The 25,219-nt window shown below is 45.1% G+C and overlaps 2 protein-coding genes across 2 annotated transcripts in view; one reads left to right on the forward strand and one right to left on the reverse strand.

The window, feature by feature from the left end:
* The window catches only part of LOC140478581 (uncharacterized), a 256,307-nt gene extending 239,322 nt beyond the window's left edge, over nt 1-16,985 (reverse strand). Inside the window, exons 1-3 of the mRNA XM_072571802.1 lie at nt 16,886-16,985; nt 15,591-15,712; nt 15,422-15,461 (exon numbers count right to left, since the gene is read on the reverse strand). Of these exons, the coding sequence (XP_072427903.1) occupies nt 15,422-15,461; nt 15,591-15,649 (99 nt within the window). The 5' untranslated portion in view covers nt 15,650-15,712; nt 16,886-16,985. The remainder of the gene's footprint in view (nt 1-15,421; nt 15,462-15,590; nt 15,713-16,885) is intronic.
* Nucleotides 16,986-17,274: 289 nt separating this feature from the next.
* The window catches only part of LOC140478663 (uncharacterized), a 298,481-nt gene continuing 290,536 nt past the window's right edge, over nt 17,275-25,219 (forward strand). The window contains exon 1 of the mRNA XM_072571895.1: nt 17,275-17,391. Coding sequence (XP_072427996.1) covers nt 17,323-17,391 — 69 coding nt within the window. The 5' untranslated portion in view covers nt 17,275-17,322. The remainder of the gene's footprint in view (nt 17,392-25,219) is intronic.

Consider the following 25,219-nt stretch of genomic DNA (forward strand, 5'->3'; position numbering starts at 1 on the left):
GTCCTCTTACCCCAGTCACTCAAAGGGAGCAGGCAGTGAAGGAGGCCAATGCCATGTTGGCATTCATAGCGAGAGGATTCAAGCACAGGGGCAGAGGAGTCTACACCAACTGTACAGGGGCTTGGTACAACTACACTGAGAGTACTGTGTGCAGTTTTGGTCTCCTGATGTTCTGGCTTTTGAGGGAGTGCAGCAAGGGTTCACTAGACTGATTCCTGAGATGACAGGGCTGACATTTGAAGAGCGATTGCAGCGGTTAGGACTATATTCACTAGAGTTTGAAAAAATGAGGGGGGGGGTCTCACAGAAACCAATAAAATTCTAACAGGACAGGGAAAATGCAGGAAGAATTTTTCCAATGACTGGGGAGTCCAGAACCGGGGTCACAGTCTAAGGCATACAGGGTAAGCCATTTGGGACTGAGATGAGGAGAAATTTCTTCACTAGGGAATGGTGAGCCTATGGAAGTCTCTGTCACAGGAAACTGTTGAAGCCAAAACATTGAAGACTTTCAAAAAATGATGTAGAAATAGTTCTTAGGACTAAAGGAATCCTCCAGGGGCAGGAGGCAGGAACAGGATACTGCTGGATGATCATAGTGAATGGTGGAATAGGCTCAAAGGGCAGAATGGCCGACTCCAGCTCCTATATTCTGTTTCTATGCTACACAGGAAGATGGTTGTAATTGTTGGAGATCAGACATCTCAGCTCCAGGACATCTCTGCAGGAGTTTCATAGGTTAGTGACCTCAGCCCAATCATCATCAGCTGCTTCATCAATGACCTTCCCTCCATCAGAAGGTCAGAAGTGGGAATGTTCGCCAAGGATTGCACAATGTTCAGCACCATCTGCAACTCCTCAGATACTGAAGCAGTTTGTGTTCAAATACAACAGGATCTGCACAATATCCAGGCTCGGGCTGACAAAGGGCAAGTAACATTCACACCACACAAGTGCCAGGCAAAATCCATCGCCAGTAAGAGACAATCGAACCCCTACTCCTTGATATTCAATCGTGTCACCATCACTGAATCCCTCATAAACAATATTCTGGTTTTATCATAAACCAGAAACTGAACTGGATTCACCTCATAAACACAGTGGCTATAAAGACAGATCAAAACTACTAATCCTCCATCGAGGATCTCACCTCCTGACTCCCCAAAGCCTGTCCACCATCTACACAGCACAAGTCAGGAGTGTGATGGAGTATTCCCCACTTGTCTGGACTAGTGAATGTCCAGCAATGCTCAAGAAACTTGACACTATCCAGGAAAAGGCAGTCTGTTTGATTGGCACCACTTCAGCAAACATTCACTCCATCTACCACCACACCTTACCTCAACGCTGTCAAAACCATCATTAGATCTGACTTCCACAGATGCCTGTAGTCAGCGTTTAAAAAGTTTATATAGAAACAATCCAGTTAGCCACAAAGGAGAACTTCACAAATTTTTAAATACAAGTTGGTCCTTCTACAGATAGATTAGTAGCAGTGACACTTTAATTAAGATTTGATAACATATGAGGAACGTTTGGGGACTCTGGGTTTATACTCGATGGAGTTTAGAAGGATAAAGGGGGATGGAGGGGGATATCTAATTGAAATATACGGAATTCTGAATGGCCTCGACAGAGTAGATACTGGGAAGGTATTTCCATTAGAACATAGAACATAGAATATAGAACAGAATAGCACAGCATAGTCCAGGTCCTTCGGCCCTCGATGTTGTTGCCTTCTATCCTACTTGAAGATCAGACTAACCTACATACCCTTCGTTGTACTATCTTCCAAGTGCCTATCCGTTTCAGGACTAAAGGAATGATGAGAGTAAGATTAGGGCCAGTCAAGGTCAGTATTGGGAAGTTGTTTGTGGAGTCCGAAGCGATAGGAGAGGTGCTAAATGAATATTTTTTGTCAGTATTCACACTGCAAAAAGACAATGTGGTCAAGGAGAATACTGAGGTACAGGCGACTAGGCTAGATGGGATTGAGGTTCACAAGGAGGAGGTGTTAGCAATTCTGGAAAGTGTGAAAATAGATAAGTCCCCTGGGCCGGATGGGATTTATCCTCGGATTCTCTGGGAAGAAAGGGAGGAATTGCAGAGCCTTTGGCTTTGATCTTTATGTCCTCATTGTCAACAGGAACAGTGCCAGAAGACTGGAGGATAGCAAATGTAGTCTCTTTGTTCAAGAAGGGGAGTGGAGACAATCCTGGTAATTATAGACCAGTGAGCCTTACTTCGGTTGTCGGTAAAGTATTGAAAAAGTTTATAAGAGATAGGATTTATAATCATTTAGGAAAGAATAATTTGATTAGGGATAGTCAACACGGTTTTGTGAAGGGTAGGTCGTGCCTCACAAACCTTATTGAGTTCTTTGAGATGGTGACCAAACAGGTGGACGAGGGTAAAGTGGTTGATGTGGTGTGTATTGATTTCAGTGAGGTGTTTGATAAGGGTCCCCACAGTAGGCTATTGGAGAAATTACAGAGACATGGGATTGAGGGTGATTTAGTGGTTTGGATCAGAAATTGGCTAGCTGAAAGAAGACATAGAGTGGTGGTTGATGGGAAATGTTCATCCTGGAGTTCAGTTACTAGTCGTGTACCGCAAGAACCTGTTTTGGGGCCACTGTTCTTTGTCATTTTTATAAATGACCTGGATGCGGGCATAGAAGGATGGGTTAGTAAATTTGCGGATGACACTAAGGTCGGTGGAGTTGTGGACGGTATGGAAGGATGTTGCAGGTTACAGAGAGACATAGACCAGCTGCAGAGCTGGGCTGAGAGATGGCAATGGAGTTTAATGCAGAAAAGTGTGAGGTGATTCACTTTGGAAGAATCAACAGGAATGCAGAGTACTGGGCTAATGGTAAGATTCTTGGCAGTGTAGATGAGCAGAGAGATCTCGGTGTTCATGTACATATATCCTTGAAAGTTGCCACCCAGGGTCATAGGGTTGTTAAGACGTCTTACGGTGTGTTAGCTTTTCTTGGCAGAGGGATTGCGTCTCGGAGCCATGAGGTCATGTTGCAGCTGTACAAAACTCTGGTGCGGCCGAACTTGGAGTATTGTGTGTAGTTCTGGTCACTGCATTATAGGAAGGATGTGGAAGTATTGGAATGGGTTCAGAGGACATTTACCAAGATGTTGCCTGGTTTGGATGGAAGGTCTTATGAGGAAGGGCTGAGGGATTTGAAGCTGTTTTTGTTGACAGAAGGTTAAGAGGTGACTTAATAGAGGCAGACAAGATGATCAGAGGATTAGATAGGGTGGACAGTGAGAGCCTTTTTCCTCAGACAGCAATGGCTAGCATGAGGGGACATAGCTTAAATTTGAGGGGTGATAGTTATAGGACAGAGGTCAGAACTAGTTTCTTTATTTAGGAAGTAGTAGGAGTGTGGAACACACTGCCTGTAATAGTAGTAGACTCGCCAACTTTAAGGGCATTTAAATGGTCACTGGATAAGCCAATGGATGAAAATGGAATAGTGTAGGTTAGATGGGCTTCAGATTGGTTCTACAGGTTGGTGCAACATCAAGGGCCAAAGGGCCTGTACTGTGCTATAATGTTCTATGTTTTATCCCAAGATTTGCATAAATGTCCCTAATGTATCTGAATCTGCTACCACTGCTGACAGTGCATTCCATGCACCCACCACTTTCTGCGTAAAGAACTTACCTCTGACATCTCCCCTAAACCTTCCTCCAATCACCCTAAAATTATGACTCATGGTGACAGCCATTTCCTCCCTGGGAAAAGTCTCTGGCTCTCCACTCTATCTATGCCGCTCAAAATCTTGTACATCTCTATCAGTCACCTCTCATCCTTCTTGCTCCAATGAGAAAAGCACTCGCTCCTTCAATCTTTCTCCATAAGACATGCCCTCCAGCCCAGGCAGCATCCTGGTAAATCTCCTCTGTCCCCTCTCTAAAGCTTCCACATCCTTCCTCTAAGGTGACCAGAACTGAACACAATATTCCAAGTATAGTCTACCAGGGCTTTATAGAGCTGCAGCATAACCTCGCAGCTCTTAAACTCAACCCCCTCGCTAATGAAAGCCAATACACCATACACCTTCTTAACAACCCTGTCAACTTGGGTGGCAACTTTGAGGTATCTATAGACATGGACCCCAAGATCCCTTTGTTCCTCCACACTGCCACGAATCCTGCCTTTAACCTTGTATTCTGCATTCACATTTGACCTTCCAAAGTGAATGACTTCATACTTTTCCAGGTTGAACTCCATCTGCCACGTCTCAGCCCAGCTCTGCATCCTGTCAATGTCCCATTGCAACCAACAACAGCCCTTCAATCTATCCACAACTCCACCAACCTTCGTGTCATTGACAAACTTACTTACCCACGCTTCCACTTCCTTATCCAAGTCATTTATAAAAATCACAAAGAGCAGAGGTCCCAGATCAATTGCTGCAGGAGACCACTGGTCATCGAGCTCCAGCCTGAATATTTTCCATCTACCATCATCCTCTGTCTTCTATGGGCCAGCCAATTCTGTATACAGGTTTCCCTGTCTCTCAGAATTCTCTCCAATAATTTGCCCACCACTGACGTAAGACTGACTGGTCTGTATTTCCCAGGGTTATCCCTATTGCATTGTTTAAACAGGGGAATACCACTAGCTACCCTCAAATCATTTGGCACTATTCCAATGGACAGTGAGGACACAAAGATCATTGCCAAAGGTGCAGCAATCTTTTCTCTTGTTTCCTGTAGTAACCTTGGGTATATCCTGTCTGAACCAGGGGATTTATCTATTCTTATGTTTTTCAAAATTTTCAGCACATCCTCCTTCCTAACATCAATCTGTTCTAGCATATCAGCTGTTTCACACCGCCCTCAGAAACATCAAGGTCCTTCTCAAGTCATGAATACTAAAGCAACGTATTAATTAAGGACCGCCCCGATTTCCTCCAGCTCCAAGTGCAAATTCCCTCCGCTATCCCTGATCAGCCCTACCCTCACTCTGGTCATCCTCTTGTTCCTCACATAAGTGTAGAATGTCTTAGGGTTTTCCTTAATCCTACCTGCCAAGGCTTTTTCATGCCCCTTCTATTCTTCAGTTCCTTCCTAGCTGCCCTGTAACCCTCTAGAGCCCTGTCTGATCCTTGCCTCCTCAACTTTAAGTAAGCTTCCTTCCTCCTCTTGACTAGATGTTCCACATCCCTTGGCACCCAAGGTTCCTTCACCCTAGCAGTGGGACAAACCTGTCCAGCACTATCAACAGGTGCTTCCTAAACAAACTCCACATTTCTGTTGTGCATTTCCCTGAGAACACCTGTTCCCAAGTTAGATGCCCCAGTTTCTGTCAAATAGCATTGTAATTCCCCCTCCCCCAATTAAGTACTTTCCCATTCTGTCTGCTTCTTCCCCTCTCCAGGAGTATAGTAAAGGTCATGGAGTTCTGATCAGTATCATCAAAATGCTCTCCCACCCAGAGATGTGACACCTGGCCTGGTTCGTTGCCAAGCACCAAATCCAATATGGCCTCCCCTGTAGTCAGCCTATCTACATATTGTGTCAGAAAACCTTCCTGCACACACCCGACAAAAACTGCTCCATCCAAATAATTTGAATTAAGTAGGTTCCAATCAATATTAGGAAAGTTAAAAGTCACCCATGACAACAACCCTGTTACTTTTACACCTTTCCAAAATCTGCTCCTCCATGCTTCTGCTGCTACTGGGGGGCCTATGGAAAATTCTCAATAAAGTTATGGCTCCTTTCCTGTTTCTGACTTCCACCCACACTGACTCTGTAGACAAACCCTCCTCAATGACCTCCCTTTCTGCAGCTGTGATACTATCCCTGATTAGCAATGCTATTCCTCCACCTCTTTTACCTCAATGCCTATTCCTTTTGAAACATCTAAATCTTGGAACATTCAACATACATTCCTGCTCCTGTGATATCCAAGTCTCCATAACGGCCACAGCATCATAGTTCCAAGCACTGATCCATGCTCTGAGTTCATCACCCTTATTCCTGATACTTCTTGCTTTAAAATAAACAAACTTCAACCCATCATACTGTTTGTACCTTTGTCCTATCAAGTGCCTATCCCTCCTCACAGACTCTCTGCACGTTATCTGGCTGTTCACTACATACTCCAGCAACTGATCCGTAGCTCAAGTTCCCATCTCCCTGCCAATCCAATTTAAACCCTCCTGAAGAGCTCTAGCAAACATCCCACCCAGAATATTGGTACCCAACTAGTTCAGATTGGTCGGAGAGTCTAGGAAGGGAAGGCATGGCCCTGGAGTAAAGGGAAGACCTTTTAGAATGGAGATAAGGAGCAACTTCTTCAACCGGAGAGTGGTGACTCTATAGAATTCATTACCACAGAAGTCTGCGGAGGCAAGGTCATAGAGTATGTTTAAGACCAAGATAGATAGGTTTGTGATTGTCAAGTGGATTAAGGGTTAAGGGGAGAAAGCAGGAGAATGGGGTTGTGAAACCTATCAGCCATGATTGAATGGTGGAGCAGACTCGATGGGCTGAATGACCTAATGTCTGCTCCTGTGTCTAATGGTCATATTCCTTCCATCACTTGCTTAAGCAGCGCCACTATAGAGGTGTGGTTTTGGAATTTACCCAATGAAATCCAAAAACAATCAATTTCTTAAAACATCCTGCAGTGGATACACTCAAAAAAATACAATTTAGAGCAAATCATACTCCAATTGAAAATAACGTTTATCTTGAGACTTTCAGCATTGCTTTGTCATTTTCGCTGTCACAAAATTTCTTACCAACATCCTGTCCTTCACCAGTCCCTTTCCAATACTTGAGTTTTGGTCAGCTTGTATTGAATAGCTCTACTTTCAGGATACCATTAAACTGCAGAGTCATAACATCATCCAGCACAGAAAAGGCCCTTCAGTCCATTGAGTCTAAACCAACAATAATTACTACTAAAGATGCACTAATCCCAATTTCCTGCATGTGTTCCACATCCTTGAATTTTATGACATTTCAAGCACTCATTCGAATGTTTTTTAAAGGGTGTAAGGTTTCCAGCCACCATTACCTTCCCAGGCAGTACATTCGAGATTTACACTACCCGCTGAGTGAAAGAGTTTTTTCTCAAATCCTCTCTGAATCTCCTGCCCCTTACCCTAAAACTATGCCCCTTCATGATTGACCTCTCAACCAAGGGGAATAGCTGCTCTCTACTCACCCTGTCCATCCCCCTCATAAGCTTAAACACCTCAATCATGTCCTACCTTCGTCTTCTCTACTCTAGAGAAAACAATCCTAATCTCTCCTTATAGCTCAGTTTCTCCATCCCAGGCAACATCCAAGACGTAATGAATGAGTTGACAGCAGCATCATCCTTAAGAGAGAGAGACCGGACAATTAATTATGACACAGTGGTTAGCTGCCCCACAGCACCAGAGACCCGGGTTCAATTCCTGCCTCAGACAACTGACTGTGTGGAGTTTGCACATTCTCCCTGTGTCTGCGTGGGTTTCCTCCGGGTACTCCAGTTTCCTCCCACAGTCCAAAAATGTGCAGGTTAGATGAATTTGCCATGCTAAATTGTCCGTAGTGTTGGGTGAAGCGGTAAATGTAGGGGAATGGGTCTGGGTGGGTTGCTCTGCGGAGGGTCGGTGTGGACTTGTTGGGCCGAAGGGCCTGTTTCCACACTGTAAGTCATCTAAAAAAAACCTAACACTGTGCCAATTTAATGCAATAAATTTCTTATAAAAATGGATAATGAAATACACATATATTCACAAGATTATATCATATTTCTCTGTGGTAGAAAATAAGCAACAAGATGGCATAAATCCATTGATATCTTTGTTCCATGCCACTGAGGCTTGGCTCATCAATCAATGAGTAATTTCAAGAAAAATTATCACAGTACAGATCAAAGTTTGTGAGAAGATTTGTAGCTCGGGTTCTCATTGTTGTGGTTGTGTTCGCCGAGCTGGGAATTTGTTTTGCAGATGTTTCGTCCCCTGTCTAGGTGACATCCTCAGTGCTTGGGAGCCTCCTGTGAAGCGCTTCTGTGATCTTTCCTCTGGCATTTATAGTGGCTGTTCTCTGTTTGGCTTGTCCTATAATAGTAGTCCCAGTCAAACTCATGTTGCTTGTCATCTGCGTGTGTGGCTACTAAGGATAGAACATAGAACAATACAGCGCAGTACAGGCCCCTCGGCCCTCGATGTTGCGCCGATCAAAGCCCACCTAACCTATAGCTGGTCGTGTCATTTCGTGGCTAGTTGGTGTTCATGGATGCAGATCATTAGCTGTCTTCCTGTTTGTCCTATGTTGGTTTTGCTCTTGCTGGGTATCGGGTCCTTTGTACTGGTGAGTTGTTGTCTGAGAGTGGCTGTTGGTTTGTGTGCTGTTATGAATCCTAGTGGTTGCAGTAGTCTGGCTGTCAGTTTAGAAACGTTCTTGATGTATGGTAGTGTGGCTAGCCAAACAGAGGACAGCCAGGGAATTCCTAGAGGCATGGCACTCATCCACAGATTCTATCAACAAACACATAGACCTGGACCCAATATACCGGCCACTAGAGCGGACAGCTGGAACTGACAACCGGAAGTGGCAGAGACAAACCACTCACTACAAATGCCGAAGGAAACATCACAGAAGCGCTTCACAGGAGGCTCCCAAGCACTGAGGATGTCACCTAGACAGGGGACGAAATGTCTGCAACACAAATTCCCAGCTCGGCGAACAGAACCACAACAACAGTACAGATCACTCAATATGTCACATCAACCATCAACACACACAAGCTTATTATCAATGATGTTACAAATCTTGCCAATGCCATTATTCTCCCCAGTGAGTTATGTCAAACATAACAAAGTTGATGCTTATCATTTAACATGTTCTGTCAAGAATCATTAAAACAACATTTAATCTCAATAATAACCTTGAAAATCACTGAGATCAAGATCATTACTCAAAAACTAAAATTATTCAAGTCTGGGGAGATCTTCATTCATCTAGAGGTTATATATTACTGAGTTAGTGTCAAAGCCTGATCAGTTATATTAAGTCTTGTAATATCAAGACCATCACAATTTAAAGGTTATGGTTTCATGATATCTTGAGTTAAAAATTGCACAACACCAGGTTATAGTCCAACAGGTTTATTTGGAAGCACTAGCTTTCAGAGTGCTGCACCTTCATCAGGTAACTGTGGAGCAGGATTATTAGACACAGAATTTATCATAAAAGATTACGATGTCATGCAACTGAAACAATATATTAAACAAATCTAGATTGCTGTACACAGTTTTATCTTTAAGAATGGGTTGCAGATTTTGGGTCATTAATATGTAAATCCCAGAACTTCTTTTAAGTAACATACTCAATATAACTTAAGGTTTTATAAAAAAAGGTGACATCTCAGATCGGACAATGCACTAAAGATGTGGGGTTAGAGTCTGTCTATGTCCCAATCTTGAGTCAGACTGGTCAGATTCTAACCTTGCATCTGCCATTTCTCCGCCCAATACTACAACTGATCTATATCCCCTTATATCCTTTGACAACCTTCTACACTACGCACAATTTCCCCCCGATCTTTGTCATCTGCAAACTTACTAACCCACCCATCTACATTTTCATCCAGGTAATTTACATAAATCACAAACAGCAGAGGTCCCAGTACAGATCCCTGCAGAACACCACTAGTGTCAGACCTCCATCCTGAAAATCATCCTTCCACCACTACCCTCTGTCTTCTATGAGGAAGCCAATTCTGCATCCAAATAGCCAATATTTGGAAAGGCAAGAACTATTTAGGCATAGTCAACATAGTTTTGTGTGTGGGAAATCGTCCCTCACTAACTTGATGAGTGTTTTGAAGAAATAACAAAGAGGATTAATGAGGGCAGAGTGGTGGATGTGATCTATATGGACATCAGTAAGACGTTTGACAAGATTCCTCATGTTAGACTGTTAGCAAGATTAGATGTCATGGAATACAGGGAAAACTAGCCATTTGGATACAGAACTGGCTCAAAGGTAGAAGACAGAGGGTGGTGGGGAAGGGTTGCCTTTCAGACTGGAGGCCTGTGACTGGTGGAGTGCCACAAGGATTGGTGCTGGGTCCTCTACTTTTCATCATTTATATAAATGATTTGGATGTGAACAGAGGAGGTATGGTTAGCAAGTTTGCAGATGACACCAAACTGGAGATGTAGTGGATATCGAAGAAGGTTACCTCAGAGGACAATGGGATCTTGATCAGATGGGTCAATGGGCCAGGGAGTAGCAGATGGGATTTAATTATGATAAATGTGAGGTGCTGCATTTTACTCCTTGCTGGGGAGTGTTGCTGAAACAAAGAGACTTTGGAGTGCAGTTCATAGCTCCTTGAAAGTAGAGTCGCAGGTAGATAGGATAGTGAAGAAGGTGTTTGGTATGCTTTCATTTATTTGTCAGAGTATTGAGTACAGGAGTTGGGAAGTCATTTTGCAGTTGTACATGACATTGGTTAGGCCACTTTTGGAGTACTGTGTGCAATTCTGGCCTCCCTGCTATAGGAAGGATGTTGTGAATCTTGAAAGGGTTCAGGAAGGATTTACAAGAATGTTGTTAGAATTGGAGGGTCTGAGCTGTAAGAAGAGACTGGGGCTATTTTCCCTGGAGTATTGGAGGCTGAGGGGTGACCTTATAGAGGTTTATAAAATCATGAGGGGCATAGATAGGGTGAATAGCCAAGGTCTTTCTCCGGGTTGGGGAAGTCCAGAACTAGAGGGGCATAGGTTTAAGGTGAGAGGGGAAAGGGACAACCTTTTCACAGAGAGGGTGGTGCGCGTATGGAACAAGTTACCAGAGGAGGTGGTGGAGGCTGGGACAATAACAATATTTAAAGGGCAGCTGGATAGACATATAAATAGGAAGGGTTTAGAGGGATATGGGGCAACTGCTGGCAAATGGAACTAGATTAATTTAGGATATCTGATCAGCATTGACAAGTTGGACTGAAGGTCTGTTTCCATGCTGTACAACTCTATGACTCTTTGTCACTGTGGATCCCATGCATCTTAATCTTCTCTGTGAGCCTACCGTCAGGGACCTTTGTCAAAAGCCTAACTAAAATCCATGTATATAACATCCACTGCTCTACCCTCACCCATCACCCTTGTTACCTCCTGAAACAAAAATCGATCAAATTCATTAGACATGACCTGTCCTGTACAAAACCACGTTGACTATCCCTAATTAGGCCTTGCTTTTCCAAATGCACATAAGTTCTATCTCGTTCCAAAAGCTTCCCAACCACAAATGAAAAACTCCAGTCTACAACTTTCTTGGATTATTCCTATTTCCCTTCTTGAACAAAGGAACACTTATCCATCTTAATTCTCTTCAAGAGACCTAACACCATTTATTTCTTGAACGCAAATGCCCTTGCATATTAGCATGTCCCATACTAATCTCATTATCCTCCATGTCCTTCTCATTGTTAATACCGACATAAGGGACTCACTTAAGATCTCGCCAACATCCTCTGCCTCCAAGCACAAATTCCCTCCTTTTATTTTTGAGTGGTCCTACCCTCCGCCTAGTTATCCTTTGCTTTTAACATATGTATAGACTGCCTTGGGATTCTCTTAAATCCTATTTGTCAAAGACATTTCAAGGATCCTCCTTCAGCTCTCCTAATTTCCTGCTTCAGTTCATTCCTACGTTCTTTATATTCCTCACTGGCCATGCCTGATTTTAGTTTTCTAGAACTTACATATGCTCATTTTTCTTTTTGACTAAATTCACAATCTCATCCAAGGACCCCATAACTTGCCATCCTTGTCCTTCTCCCTTACTGGAACATGCCAGTACTGAGCTCTGATCAGGTCTGTAAACAATTCCCACGTGTCAAATGTGGACTTGCCTGATAATGGCTGCTCCCAATTAATACTCCCTAGCTCCTGCCTAATACTGATTTGTTCTCCCCCATTTGCTCATTTTCACAAGGTCCTGACTTATTCCTTACTCATAGTTAACTTAAAACTTAAGATGTTGTGATCATTGTTTCACAAATGCTCTCCCACTGAAAGGTCACCCAAATTCCTGTCAATATTGGGGAAGTTAAAGTCACCCACGATAAAAACCCTGTCGTTTTTGCATCTTTCCATCATTTGCCTACATATTTTTTCCTCAATGGTTTGGTGGCTGTTGGGAGGCCTGTAGTATAATCCCATCAGAGTGCTTGCACCTCTCCTATTTTTGAGCTGTCCTCATCTTGCTTCAGTGGAGGAGCCCTCAAGTACATTCTTTCTGAGTGCAGCTATGATATTCTTCCTGATTAGTAATGCAATTCCTCTACTTCTTTTACTGCCCTCTTTAATTCATCCAAAACACCAAAACCCTGGTATGTTGAGCAGCCAGTCATGTCTCCCTCTCTCTCAACCAAGTCTCTGTAATGGCCACAACATCATAGTCCCAGATACTGATCCAGGCTCTAAGCTCATCTGCCTTACCCATAACAAGGAGAAAGTGAGGACTGCAGGTGATGGAGACCAGAGGTTGAAAAATGTGGTGCTGCAACTAGGAGCATCCCACATTCCCTTAATTCATTTGGATCAGTCAATTATGTTTCATCAACCAGCTACCCAAACGCTTCAGAAAAAAACCAAAAGCATTAAGTCAGATAAAGCAAAAGTCTCAGGTTCAATTCCTTGTCAGTGATAATTTGGCTGTTCTCAACCAGGATTGTAATTGTAGTGACTTCTTACTGGAAGCTTTTTACATAGAATTTACCGCACAGAAACAACAACAACCTGCATTTATGTACATCCTGTAATGTAATGGAAATGTCCAAAGGTACTTTGTAAGAAAATCACAACATAAAATTTGCCAACACACCACATAAGGTGATTTTAGGGCAGATGGTGAAAAGCTTGGTCAAAGAGGAGGCCTTTGAAGCAGTACCTTAAGTGAGAAAAGAGAGGCAGAGAGGCCATTGGTTTGGTATTCATGCTTCCTCTCACTCTATTCAATTTATCTCACATGATCAACATACCCACCTATACCTTTCTCTATTATGTATTTATCCAGCAGGTTTTAAATGCTTCTATACAATTCACTGCAATCATTCCATTTGTTTTCAAAATTCTTTATCGGATTTATTATTCACTGTCAGATTTGTAGCCCCTGATTTTGTATTCCCCTGACAACTGAGGTCAGAACCAAGTAAACAAAGAACAAAGAATAATACAGCACAGGAACAGGCCCTTCGGCCCCTCCAAGCCCACTCCCACACATTTCGCCCTTCCATACTAAAACTGTCTTCACTTACAGGATCCTATCCTTCCATTCCCTTCCTATTCATGTATCTGTCCAGGTGCTTCCTGAATGCTGCCATTGTGTCTGCTTCCACCACCTCCTCGGGCAGCACGTTCCAGACACTCACCACCCTTTGTAGGAAAAACCTATCTTGCACATCTCTGTTAAACCTCCCCCGTCGCACCTTGAACCTGTGCCCCCTAGTAACTGACCCCTCCACCCTGGGAAAACCCTCATACTTCCCACTCTATCCATGCCATTCACAATCTTATAAATGTCTAACAGGTCGCCCCTCAACCTCCTACGTTCCAGTGAAAACAAATCCAGTCTATCCAACCCATCTTCATAGCTAAATCCCCCATAGCAGGCAACATCCTGGTAAATCTTTTCTCTACCCTCTCCAAAGCATCGACATCCTTCTGGTAGTGCGGTGACCAGAACTGTACACATTATTCCAAGTGTGGCCTAACTGAATTTCTGTAAAGCTGCGTCATAACTTGTCTATCCTTATACTCAATACCCCTTTCAATAAAGGCAAGCATGGCATAGACTTGTTTCATTACCCTATCTACCTGCACTGCCATTTTCAGTGATCTGTGGACCCGCACACCCAAACCCCTCTGCATATCAACACTCCCAAAGGTTCTGCCATTCACCATATAATTTCCACCTGTACTTGATGTTCCAAAATGTATCACCTCACATTTGTCAGGATTAAACTCCATCTGCCATTTTTCTGCCCATGACTCCAACTGATCTATATCCTGCTGTATCCTCTGACAATCCTCCTCACTATCTGCAACTCCACCAACCTTTGTATCATTCCAATACTTACGAATTTGACCAGCTCCAATTTCCTCCAAATCATTTATGTAGATTATGAACAGTGGAGGTCCCAGCACTGATCCCTGTGGAACACTGCTAGTCACAGCCCTCCATTCTGAAAAGCATCCTTCCACCACTACCCTCTGCCTCCTGTGACTAAGCCAGTTCTGTATCCCCCTTGCCAGCTCAAACCTGATACCATGTGACTTCACCTTTTGTATCAGTCTGCCATGGGGGTCCTTGTTAAAGGCTTTATTAAAGTCCATGTAGACAACATCAACTGCTTTTCCCTCAATCATCTTTGTCACCTCCTCAAAAAACTCAATCAAGTTAGTGAGGCACAACCTCCCCCTCACAAAACCATACTGTCTATTGTTAATGAGTCTGTTTGCTTCAAAATGCATATAGATCTTGTCCCTGAGAGTCTTTTCTAATAATTTCCCTCCCACTGACATTAGGGTCACAGGCCTGTAATTTCCTGGATTATTCCTGTTACCCTTCTTAATCAATGCAACAACATTGACTATTCTCCAGTCCTCTGGGACCTCACCTGTGGCCAAAGAGGATACAAAGATCTCTGTCAGTGCTCCAGCAATTGATCTCATGCTTCCCTCAATATTCTGGAATAAATCCTATCAGGTCCTGGGATCTACCTTAATATTTTTTAAGTCACACAACGCCTCTTCCTTTTTTGAAAAGCAATTTGTGCTTTGCTATCTTACCTCCATCAACAGCTTGCTGGCAGACCAGGCTCAGCGTCAGACTCGGTACCAGCCTGAAGAGCTGCTGGTGCCAGGGGGACCATAATCCAGCAAGATTTGCGAGGCACGAGTTCCCACCCGCCCTCAGCTTACAACATTTCAGGGTGGGAAGGGGGGAAAATCCAAAAAATACCATCCAACAAATGTTTACATAACAACATTGAAATAACCAGCAGCATATCTCCACAACACTTAAATTAAATTGCATAATATCGGAGAGAAATGTAGAAAATTGTGGTGTGGGGTGTTCCTGACCCACACTGTTCCAGTCCCAAGTTTAGGGGTGAGATACCTGAAGGAGGCTACACACAAATATAAACAGAAGGAAGCTATCGGCAACAAAAAGGATTTGTAAACGTTGAACATATTTAAAAAGCAAAAAAAAAACAAAAGCTCATTTTAAGAAGGTGGATTGCTAATCAGATTAAACCTGTTTCGATACTTTGCACGGGATGTAATTTAGTCTGAAATCGTATTAAACATCTGCGCCCCGTTATTTTCCTTTACAAATGTCCCTGTAAATTGGAGAGCACGGGTTGTCCTTACCGCCTGAATCCCTCGCAGGAAGAGGTGCAACATCAGTGCCCTGAGAAAACAAAACCATTTCAATTATCGAGTTTCCTGAGATATTGCGTTAAAAAAAAATTATTCAGTTGCTCTTGAACAGAACCCGATTGTTTCAGTGGGTGGGAAACGAGTGAATGCATCTCCGTACCACAGGGCGCTGGATGGGGCGAGCTGGGGGAGACATCTGTGGAATCTCCCGCGCTCCATTTGCCTGCGGTATCCCACTGTCTGGAAAGGGGGATTCACGGCGCTGACAAGTTCACCAGGCACCTGCAAAAGACACAGAGGAAAACGTGGTTCTTAAAGAAAACGGACAATTCACAAAAACAGCAGCCCCCAGCCCCCTTCCAGCTCACAGAGCTAACTTACACCCCGACCCCCCCCCCAAACCTGAGCTACACATCTCCTCCAAACTTGGGGAAAAAAATGAAAAAAGTATGATCAAGAGATTCTGGAAAGAGAGATATTTTTGGAATATTTGCCAGTTCGACCCTGGCAAACAGCAGGTTCAGTGATAACCCCCATCTACCCAAACACCTGTCTACAAACCCGGTTAGAAAACCACATTCACACAGGAATACTTGACAATCTGGGATCTGGAGAGATGGGAAAAGAAGCCGAGAGTTAGAGCGAGAGGCGTTTGGGGAAAGAGGCAACAGCGAGCGGGATTAATAAGAAAAACACAAACACACAAACTGCTGGAAAAGCTCAGCGGGTCAGTGCAGAGAGAAATCACAGGGAGGCTCTCGGATCGAGTGACACTTCCGCAGCTCGAATAAAAGAGTTGGCACAAACATAATGGGACGAACGGTCTCTTTCGACACTGGTCCTTTGCCCGTCTCTTGCTCCTGTCAGACTCCCGGGTAAGGGGGGGGGGTGGGATCAGACACACTTCCTCCTGGGGGTCAGACACGCCCCCCTCCCCGAGGGTGGGGAGTCAGACACACTCCTCCCCCCAGACCCACTCCCCGGGAGGGGTCAGACACACTCTCGCCAGGGGGTCCGACACACTCCCCCCAGGGGGTCAGACACTCTCCTGTCCTCAGACACACTTCCCCCCCCCCCAGGGGGTCAATTACACTCCCCCCGGGGTGGGGGGACGGGTCAGACACAATCCCCCCGGGGGTGGGGGCCAGACACACTCACCCCAAGGGGAGTCAGACACACACCCCCGGGGGTGGGGGGGGGTCAGACACACTCACCCCAAGGGGGGGTCAGACACACTCCCCCCCAGGGGGTGGGGGGGTCAGACACATTCACCCCCGGGGGTGGGGGGGTCAGACACACTTACCCCAAGGGGGGGTCAGACACACTCCCCCCCAGGGGGTGGGGGGTCAGACACACTTACCCCAAGGGGGGGTCAGACACACTCCCCCCCCCCCCCCAGGCTGGTCAGACATACTCCCCTCCCCCTGAGGGGTGGGGGGTAACGGGGTAACTCACGGGGTCGGGCAGTGGCTCTGACACGGTCCCTCCGCCAGCCCCGGGCACCCCGCTGCCAACTCCGGGCCATCGCCGGGCGCCTCCACCGCCCGAAGCCCCCACAGCCCAGGGACAGCAGCAGCAGCAGCAGCAGCTCCGGGTTGAAGGCGCTGAAGCGACGCCGAGGATGAGGGTGAGGGGACAGCAGCCTCTTCCCTGCGGCAGGTGAAGCCTTCGCTCAGGGAGTCAGTGCAGCGCTCAGCTCCTTCACTGGGAAATAAAGGCCGTTCCTTATCAAACTCCAGCACGTTGTGGGGAGAGGGCGGGCACAGGATCCATTTCAGGCTCAGCCCCAGCAGATCCTGGATTTGTTGCCACCGGGAGGGGAGGGGAAGGGAGGGCAGCCGGAGGTCTCTCTCGCTCCTGCACTGAGCCGGCTACAGCAGCCGCTTTCCGAGATGACCAGGCTGAAGTCAGCTCTCCAGTGTGTTCTCGTCATCCTGTCTACCGTGACCCTGGCAGAGACGGTGAGTAAGCCCCCCACCCCCCACCCCCGTCCTTCCCCTCCCTTATGGTTGTGGAGGTTGATTCTAATAAGTCGAGAAATTCCACTAGTTACTAAATTACTCCAGGGAAACAATTAACCTGGTGCGCTGTCGTTATGGTTGATATTGCTTATGGTGTCAGTATCCTAGTGAGTGCTAACGCGAAAACTGACAGCCAACTGCATGCACAGTATAAACATCTGTTGGCAAGACTGCCTTGTGGGATGATCACTTCTGAAAGACTGCTGTACTCTACAGGGCATTCGCAACGTGCTGATGTACTTATGCATTCATATTGTTAATTTAACTTATTAATTCAATGCATTGCTGGCTGGCCCTGTATTTATTGGCCATCTCTAGTTTGCCCTGATATGGTGTGCTGAAAATGTGTTGCTGGAAAAGCGCAGCAGGTCAGGCAGCATCCAAGGAGCAGGAGAATCGACGTTTCGGGCATGAGCCCTTCTTCAGGATATGGTGACCTGATACGGTGTGGGTGAGCTGCAATCTGTTAGGGAGGGAGCGATATCACACAGTGACAGAATTGTAACAGTGCAGAAAGCAGCCCTTCACCCCATCGTGTCTGCAGGGTCTCTTCAAATCAACAACATTACGCAGAAAATATAAGGGACTGTCAGAGAATACAGGAGGACATAGATAGACTGGAGAGTTGGACGGAAAGGTGGCAGGTGGCTTTCAATCCAGACAAATGTGAGGCGGTTCTAATTCTAGAGTGAATTATACAGTGAAGGGAAGAGCCTTGGGAAAAGTTGATGAGCAGAGAGATCTGGGAGTGCAGGTCCATTGTACCCTGAAGGTTGCTGCACAGGTGGATAGAGTGGCCAAGAAGGCATATAGTATGCTTGCCTTCATCAGACGGGGTATTGAGTATAAGAACTGGCAGGTCATTTTAAAATTGTACAAGACATTGGTTTGGCCGCATTTAGAATACGGTGTACAGTCTAGTCGCCACATTACCAAAAGGATGTGGACGCTTTGGAGAGGGTGCAGAGAAGGTTTATGAGGATGTTGCCTGGTATGGAAGGTGCTAGCTATGAAGAGAGGTTGAGTAGGTTAGGTTTATTTTCACTAGAAAAAAGTGGATTGGGGGGGACCTGACTGAGGTTTTATAAAATCATGAAGGGTATAGACAGGGTGGATAGAGACAGGCTTTTTCCCAGGGTGAGGGATTCAATAACGAGAGGTCATGCTTTCAAGGTGAGAGGTGGATAGTTTAAGGGGGATACAAGCGGCAAGTACTTCACACAGAGGGTGGTGGGTGTTTGGAACGCATTGCCAGCCGAGGTGGTAGAGGCAGGCACGGTAGATTCATTTAAGATGCGTCTGGACAGATGTATGAGAAGGTGGGGAGCAGAGGGATACAGATGGTTAGGAATTGACCGACAGGTTTAGACAGTGGATTTGGATCGGCTCAGGCTTGGAGGGCCGAAGGGCCTGTTCCGGGGCTGTCAATGTTCTTTGTTTATTGTTCTTTGTTCTAGTGCCAATGTCCTGCCTTTACCCCAAATCCCTGCACACTATTCTTTTCGAATAACCATACTGAAGCTGCCTCCACCACATTTCCAGGCAGTGCATTCCATGCTCTGACTACTCATTGGGTGAACAAGTTTATCCGCCCCTTACCTTTGCATGTTTTGCACATCACTTTAAATCTAGGCACTCCTGTTCTTGTTCTGACCAGGAACAGCTTCTCCTTGTGTACCCTGCCCAGCCCGGTCATGGTTTTGAAAACCTCGATCAGATCTCCCTCTCAAGGAGAACAGTCCCAACGTCTTCGATCGATCCTCATCCCTGGCGTTCCTCATTACTGGAGCCATTCTCGTAAACTCTTCTGCACTCTCTCTATTGCATTCACATCTTCCCCATAATGTCACACCCATAACTGTACATAATATTCAGCTGAGGTCTAACAACTATCTTTTACAATTTCAATGTTATCTCCTTGCTCTTATACTCTATGCTCTTATTAATAAAACCAAGAACACTATATACTTATTAACAAATATCTCCACCTGTCCTGCTACCTTCAGAATCTGTGCACATATACACACAGGTCCCTCTGCTCCTGCACCCCATTGAGAATTGTACCCCCATTTTATATTGTTTTTCAATGTTCTGCCAATCAAAGTGCATCCCCTCATATTTCATTGAATTTCACCCGCCACCTCTCTGTCCGCTCCACTAACTTGTCAATATCCTTCTGGAGTTCCACACTGTCCCCCTTATAGTTTACAATTTTTCCAAGTTTAGTGTCATCTATAAACCTGGAAACTGTCCTCTGCACACCACGCTTCCAATCGTGAATCAGATCCAGAAATACTTCAAAATCAAAATGATCTATGGCTTGTATCGGCAAACTTGTAGTTACTTCCCATCAGTCTGTTCATCTTGTCCTTGTAGGTGAAGAATATTTGACACCCACAAATGGACCAGAGACCTATTTTCCTCCCCACCCCTATCAGCGTTCTGGAGTGACCATTCCTCCGTGACTCCCTCGTCAGCCCCCACCAAGCCACAGTCCACTCCCAGATCCTTCCCCTGCCACCACTGGAAATGTAAAACCTGCGCCCAAACCTCCCCCCTCACCTCCATCCAAGAACTCAAAGGATCCTTCCATATTTGACAGAAATTTACCTGTACTTCCACCAATATCATCTACTCTACCTATTGCACCCGATGTGGTCTCCTCTACATTGGGGAGACAGGACGCCTACTTGCAGATCTTTTCAGAGAACATCTCTGGGACCCTGCACCAACCAACCCCACTGCCCTGTGGTTGAACACTTCAACTCCCCCTCCCACTCCACCAAGGACATGCAGGTCCTGGGCCCCCTCCATCATCACTCCCTTACCACCTGATGCCTGGAGGAAGAACACCTCATATTCCGCTTTGGGATCCTACAACCACACATGATCAATGCAGAGTTCACCAGTTTCCTCCTTTCCCCTCCCCCCAACATTATCCCAGTCCTAAGCCTCCAACTCGGCACCGCCCTCCTGACCTGTCCATCACCTTTCCCTTCTATCCACTCCACCCTCCTCTCTGACCTATCCCTCACCTTCATCTACCTATCACTTTCCAGCTACCTTCCCCCCAACCCCCCCCCCCCCCCCTCCCATTTATGTCTCAGCTTTCTGGCCCACAAGTCTCATTCCTGATGAAGGGCTTATGCCTGAATTTTGATTCTCCTGCTCCTCAGATGCTGCCTGACCTGCTGTGCTTTTCCAGCACCACACTCTTGACTCTGATCTCCAGCATCTACAGTCCTCGCTTTCTGCTAGATGGAGGATATTGCCAGTTTGGGTGGTGCTGAGGAGGAGGCCTTAGTAAGTTGCTGCTGTAGGTTTGTCAAGGGTGCATACATCTGTCAGAATGCACCACACGTGGAGGGAGAGAAGGTTTAAGCTGATGGATGGGGTTGTGAGAGAGGCAATTGCTTTGTCCTGAATGTTGTTGAAGGCAAGGCAAACATGCAGCATTCCATCAGGATCATTATTTTGGCCTTCATGGACTGACCTTGAAGAGTCAATGGCACAATATCCACTTGAGACCCATTCTTATAACCAGGGTATGTAGACAATGCAATCTGAACCTGAAGGGTCTGCACAGAAGAGCTTGGCCAAGATTTAACCAGATGTCCCCATGCCCACTCAGTGAAAATCCCAAAGCTAGAAACATCCCCTCAGACCCACAATGTAGCTGCCCATGATATTTTCTTGTGGACAGCTCACTCTAGTTCAATTGTGACATCCAAGGTTAGTGATGGTGGGAGGTTTGACAACGGTAAAGCTATTGAAAATCAAGACAACGTCCTGCTGGAACTGATCATTGCATGATACTTCTATGGTATAAATGTTATTGGCCCAGAACTGGACATTACAAATCCCTTGCTGTTTGTGGGGCATTGACTGCTGCTGTATGTGGGGAATTGGAAATGTAATGGAACACTGTGCAACCATCAGCGAACATTCCAACTTCCAATCAGATGATGGAGGGTATGTTATTGATCAAGCAACCGACAACAGGACACTTCTGAGCAAGTTAGATCCCAAAACTAAGATGATCAGCTGCCAACAATCACATCTATTGAACTCGTTATTACTCCAGTCAATAAAATCTTTTTCCCAGTCCCCAGCAAATTCAATTTTAACTGAGTTTTATTCACGCTACATATAGTTAACTTCTGCACTGATGTCGAGGGTAGACAGTCCCCTCAGAAAATTGACTGTTCTATCCAATTTTGGACTAAGGATATGATGAGATCCATCAGAACCCAAACTGAGCATCAGTGAGCAGGTTATTCATGAGAAAACACCATTTGGTATCACTATCAGTGTCCCCTTATACAGTGCGGAAACAGACCCTTCGGTCCAGTCCGTGCTGACCATAATCCCAAACTAAACTAGTCCCAGTTGCCTGCTCCTGGCCCACATCCCTCTAAACCTTATCCAAGTGTCTTTTAAATGTTGTAATTGTACCCACATCTACCACTTCCTTAGGAAGTTCATTCCACACACAAACCAACTTCTATGTAAAAGATTTGCCCCTCATGTATTTTTAAAATCTCTCTCCTCTCGCCTTAAAAATGTCATATTGGCAGATACAGAGAGATGGCCAAATGGGTGCTGTTCAACCAGATTGGATATGAACTGTTGGAAAGGACGTAGCAGGGTGATATTCCACTTTTTTAGGTAAATGCCAATCTTTTAGCTGTACTGGTACATCTTGGTTAAATATGCAGCTACTTTGAAAGCACTTGTTTTCTATGCTATAGCCACAATGACTTCCTAGGGCCCAGCGCCTTGTCTATGTTTGTGAACTGAACTGTTTCATGATATTGTCAATGAGGTAAAAACAATGACTGCAGATGCTGGAAACCAGATTCTGGATTAGTGGTGCTGGAAGAGCACAGCAGTTCAGGCAGCAGTTTCTTGATATTGTATGCAGTGAATCAACTTGGCTGGAAATTGGCATCTGTTGTGGTGTGAACGTCAGGAGAGGTCAGGATGAATAATCCACTTAGTATTTCTCTAACCTTGGAGTTGGGTACATAGTTCCTTGAAAGTAGAGTCCAAAGTAGACAGGATAGTGAAGAAGGTGTTTGGTATGCTTCCCTTTTTGGTCACTGCATTGAGTATAAGAGTTGGGAGGTCATGTTACGACTGTAAAGGACATTGGTTAAGCCATTTTTGGAAGACTGTGTTCAATTCTGGTCTCCCTGACATATGAAGGATGTTGTGAAACTTGAAAGGGTTCAGAAAAGATTTACAAGGACATTGCCAAGGTTGGAGGGTTTGAGCTATAGGGAGAGGCTGAATAGGCTCAGATTGTTTTCTCTGGAGCGTCAGAGGCTGAAGGGTAATCTTATAGAAGTTTATAAAATCATGAGGGGCATGGATAGCCAAGATCTTTTCCCCAGGTTGTGGGAGTCCAAAACTAGAGGGCATAGGTTTAAGGTAAGAGGGAAAAGATTTAAAAGGGACCTAAGGGGCAACTTTTTCATGCAGAATGCAGTGTGTGTGTGTGTATGGAATGAGTTGCCAGAGGAAGTGGTGGAGGCTGGTACAATTGCAACATTTAAAAGGCATCTGGATGGGTATATGAATAGGAAGGGTTTAGAGGGATATGGGCCATGCTTGCAAATGGGCCTAGATTAATTTGGATTAGCAGGCTGACTGGACAAGTTGGACTGAAGGGTCTGTTTCCGTGCAGTACAGCTCTATGACTCTATGACTGAAGACAGCTGAGTAAGCTTCAGGCTACTCATTTATACTCAAATGATAGGCCCTGTCATCATTGAGGATGGGGTATTTCTGGGACCTCTTCCCCTCATTAGTTGGTTAATTGTTCGCTACATAACAGAATGGCAAACCTTTGACTTGATCCATTGGTTGTGTGATTATTTAACTCCATTCAGTGCTATTTCTGCTGTTTAGCATTCAATATACAATAGACAATAGGTGCAGGAGTAGGCCATTCTGCCCTTCAAGCCTGCACCACCATTCATATGATCATGGCTGATCATCCTTAATCAGTATCCTGTTCCTGCCTTATCTCCATAACTCTTGATTCCACTATCCTTGAGACCTCTATCCAACTCTTTCTTAAATGAATCCAGAGACTGGGCCTCCACTGCCCTCTGGGGCAGAGCATTCCACACAGCCACCACTCTCTGGGTGAAGAAGTTTCTCCTCATTCCTGTGGTCCTGTGTGACTTCACTAGGTTGACATCTCATTTTCAGTATGTTTATTGTTGCTCCAGATAGATTAGATTAGATTACTTACAGTGTGGAAACAGGCCCTTCGGCCCAACAAGTCCACACCGCCCTGCCGAAGTGCAATCCACCCCTACCTCTACCCCTTACCTAACACTACGGGCAATTTAGCATGGCCAATTCACCTAACCTGCACATCTTTGTGACTGTGGGAGGAAACCGGAGCACCCGGAGGAAACTTTCTTCTGCACTTCACATTGAGCCAGCATAGGATGCCTGGTTTGATGATAGTGATAGAGTAGGGGATGTGCCAGGCATGAGGTTAAAGTTTATGCTAGGAACTATTCTACTGCTGTAGATGGCCTACATAAATGTCCTCATAATTCTCCAATTGTGAACTACTAAGTCTAATTCTATTCCAGTTAGAACGATGATGACATCCAAGTAAAGGATGTTCTCAGGATGAAGACAGGATGTGGTCCCAAAAAGACTCTACAGTGGTCACTCCTGCCAATAGTGTCTTAAGCACATGAATCTGCCACAGATACATAGTTGGGTGAAGATGAGGTCCACTAAGTTTCCCCCTATGTTTGCGCTTTCTCCACCTTCCATGGGTCTAGTCTGGCAGTTCTGTCTTTCAAGATTTAACCAGTTTAGACACTGGTCAGGTTGGTATTGTTTGGTGGTGTCTGGTGTACCATATGATTTCTGTGTGTTTATATGAATGAAGATGGTACTAACTGGTTGGTCAGATGGATATGCACCTGTATGGAATGGGAGTACAGGTATATATGTGAGTGTGTGCATTCAGAAAGTATTGCCATCTTCCCCCTAGATACCATTAGTGCTTACATTTCAAAAACACGGAATTAGTTGTAAAACATTTTGGAACCTCCTGCAGTTGTCAAAGATTTAATGTAAATGCAGGTCCTTTTTTCTCTTCATTAGGTATATATTTATAAAATATGAGGTGGTATATGTAGTTTAATATGTGTCTGTGTGTGAATGTATAGAGCGTGTGCACAGATATGTATGTATTTATACGTAGTGTGTAGAGGTGCATATATGGATGTGTATATATAGTCTGTAATATTGTGTACGTATAGATGTGTATATGTAAATGCATTATGTCTAGATGTGAGTGTGCATATAGTGTGTTCCTATGTATGAAGTTGGTGTTTATGTTGATTGCCTGTGTCTGTGAGGTGGTAAGCGTGAATGTGTGTGTATGAGTGTGTGTGTGTGTCTGGGGTTGTGTAAGTGGAGTGGTATTTGTGTGTGTTTCTAACTGTGTTAGGGACAGGAGGACGCGGGGACGGTGTAGGGTAGTGTGCTGTGTGTTGCAGAGAGACTCTGGTACCTGGAGATCATGCCGAGGGGCAGGGTATTTGTCACTGTGTTTCCGATTGGGGTAAAGTGCCCTCGGGGAGAGGAATGGGAGCCAGTCCCCGGCTAACTCCTGGAGCACTCTCAATGCTGCCTTCTCAGCTCAGCGCTGACTAATTTTAGGAGATGTATTTGTAGCTGGTTATTTTTGGGCAGAGCATGGAGCTGAGGGAAGTGAGAGAGTCAGACT

This window comes from Chiloscyllium punctatum, chromosome 6 (genome assembly GCF_047496795.1).
Source record: "Chiloscyllium punctatum isolate Juve2018m chromosome 6, sChiPun1.3, whole genome shotgun sequence".
In the NCBI taxonomy this organism is placed as follows: Eukaryota; Metazoa; Chordata; class Chondrichthyes; order Orectolobiformes; family Hemiscylliidae; genus Chiloscyllium; species Chiloscyllium punctatum.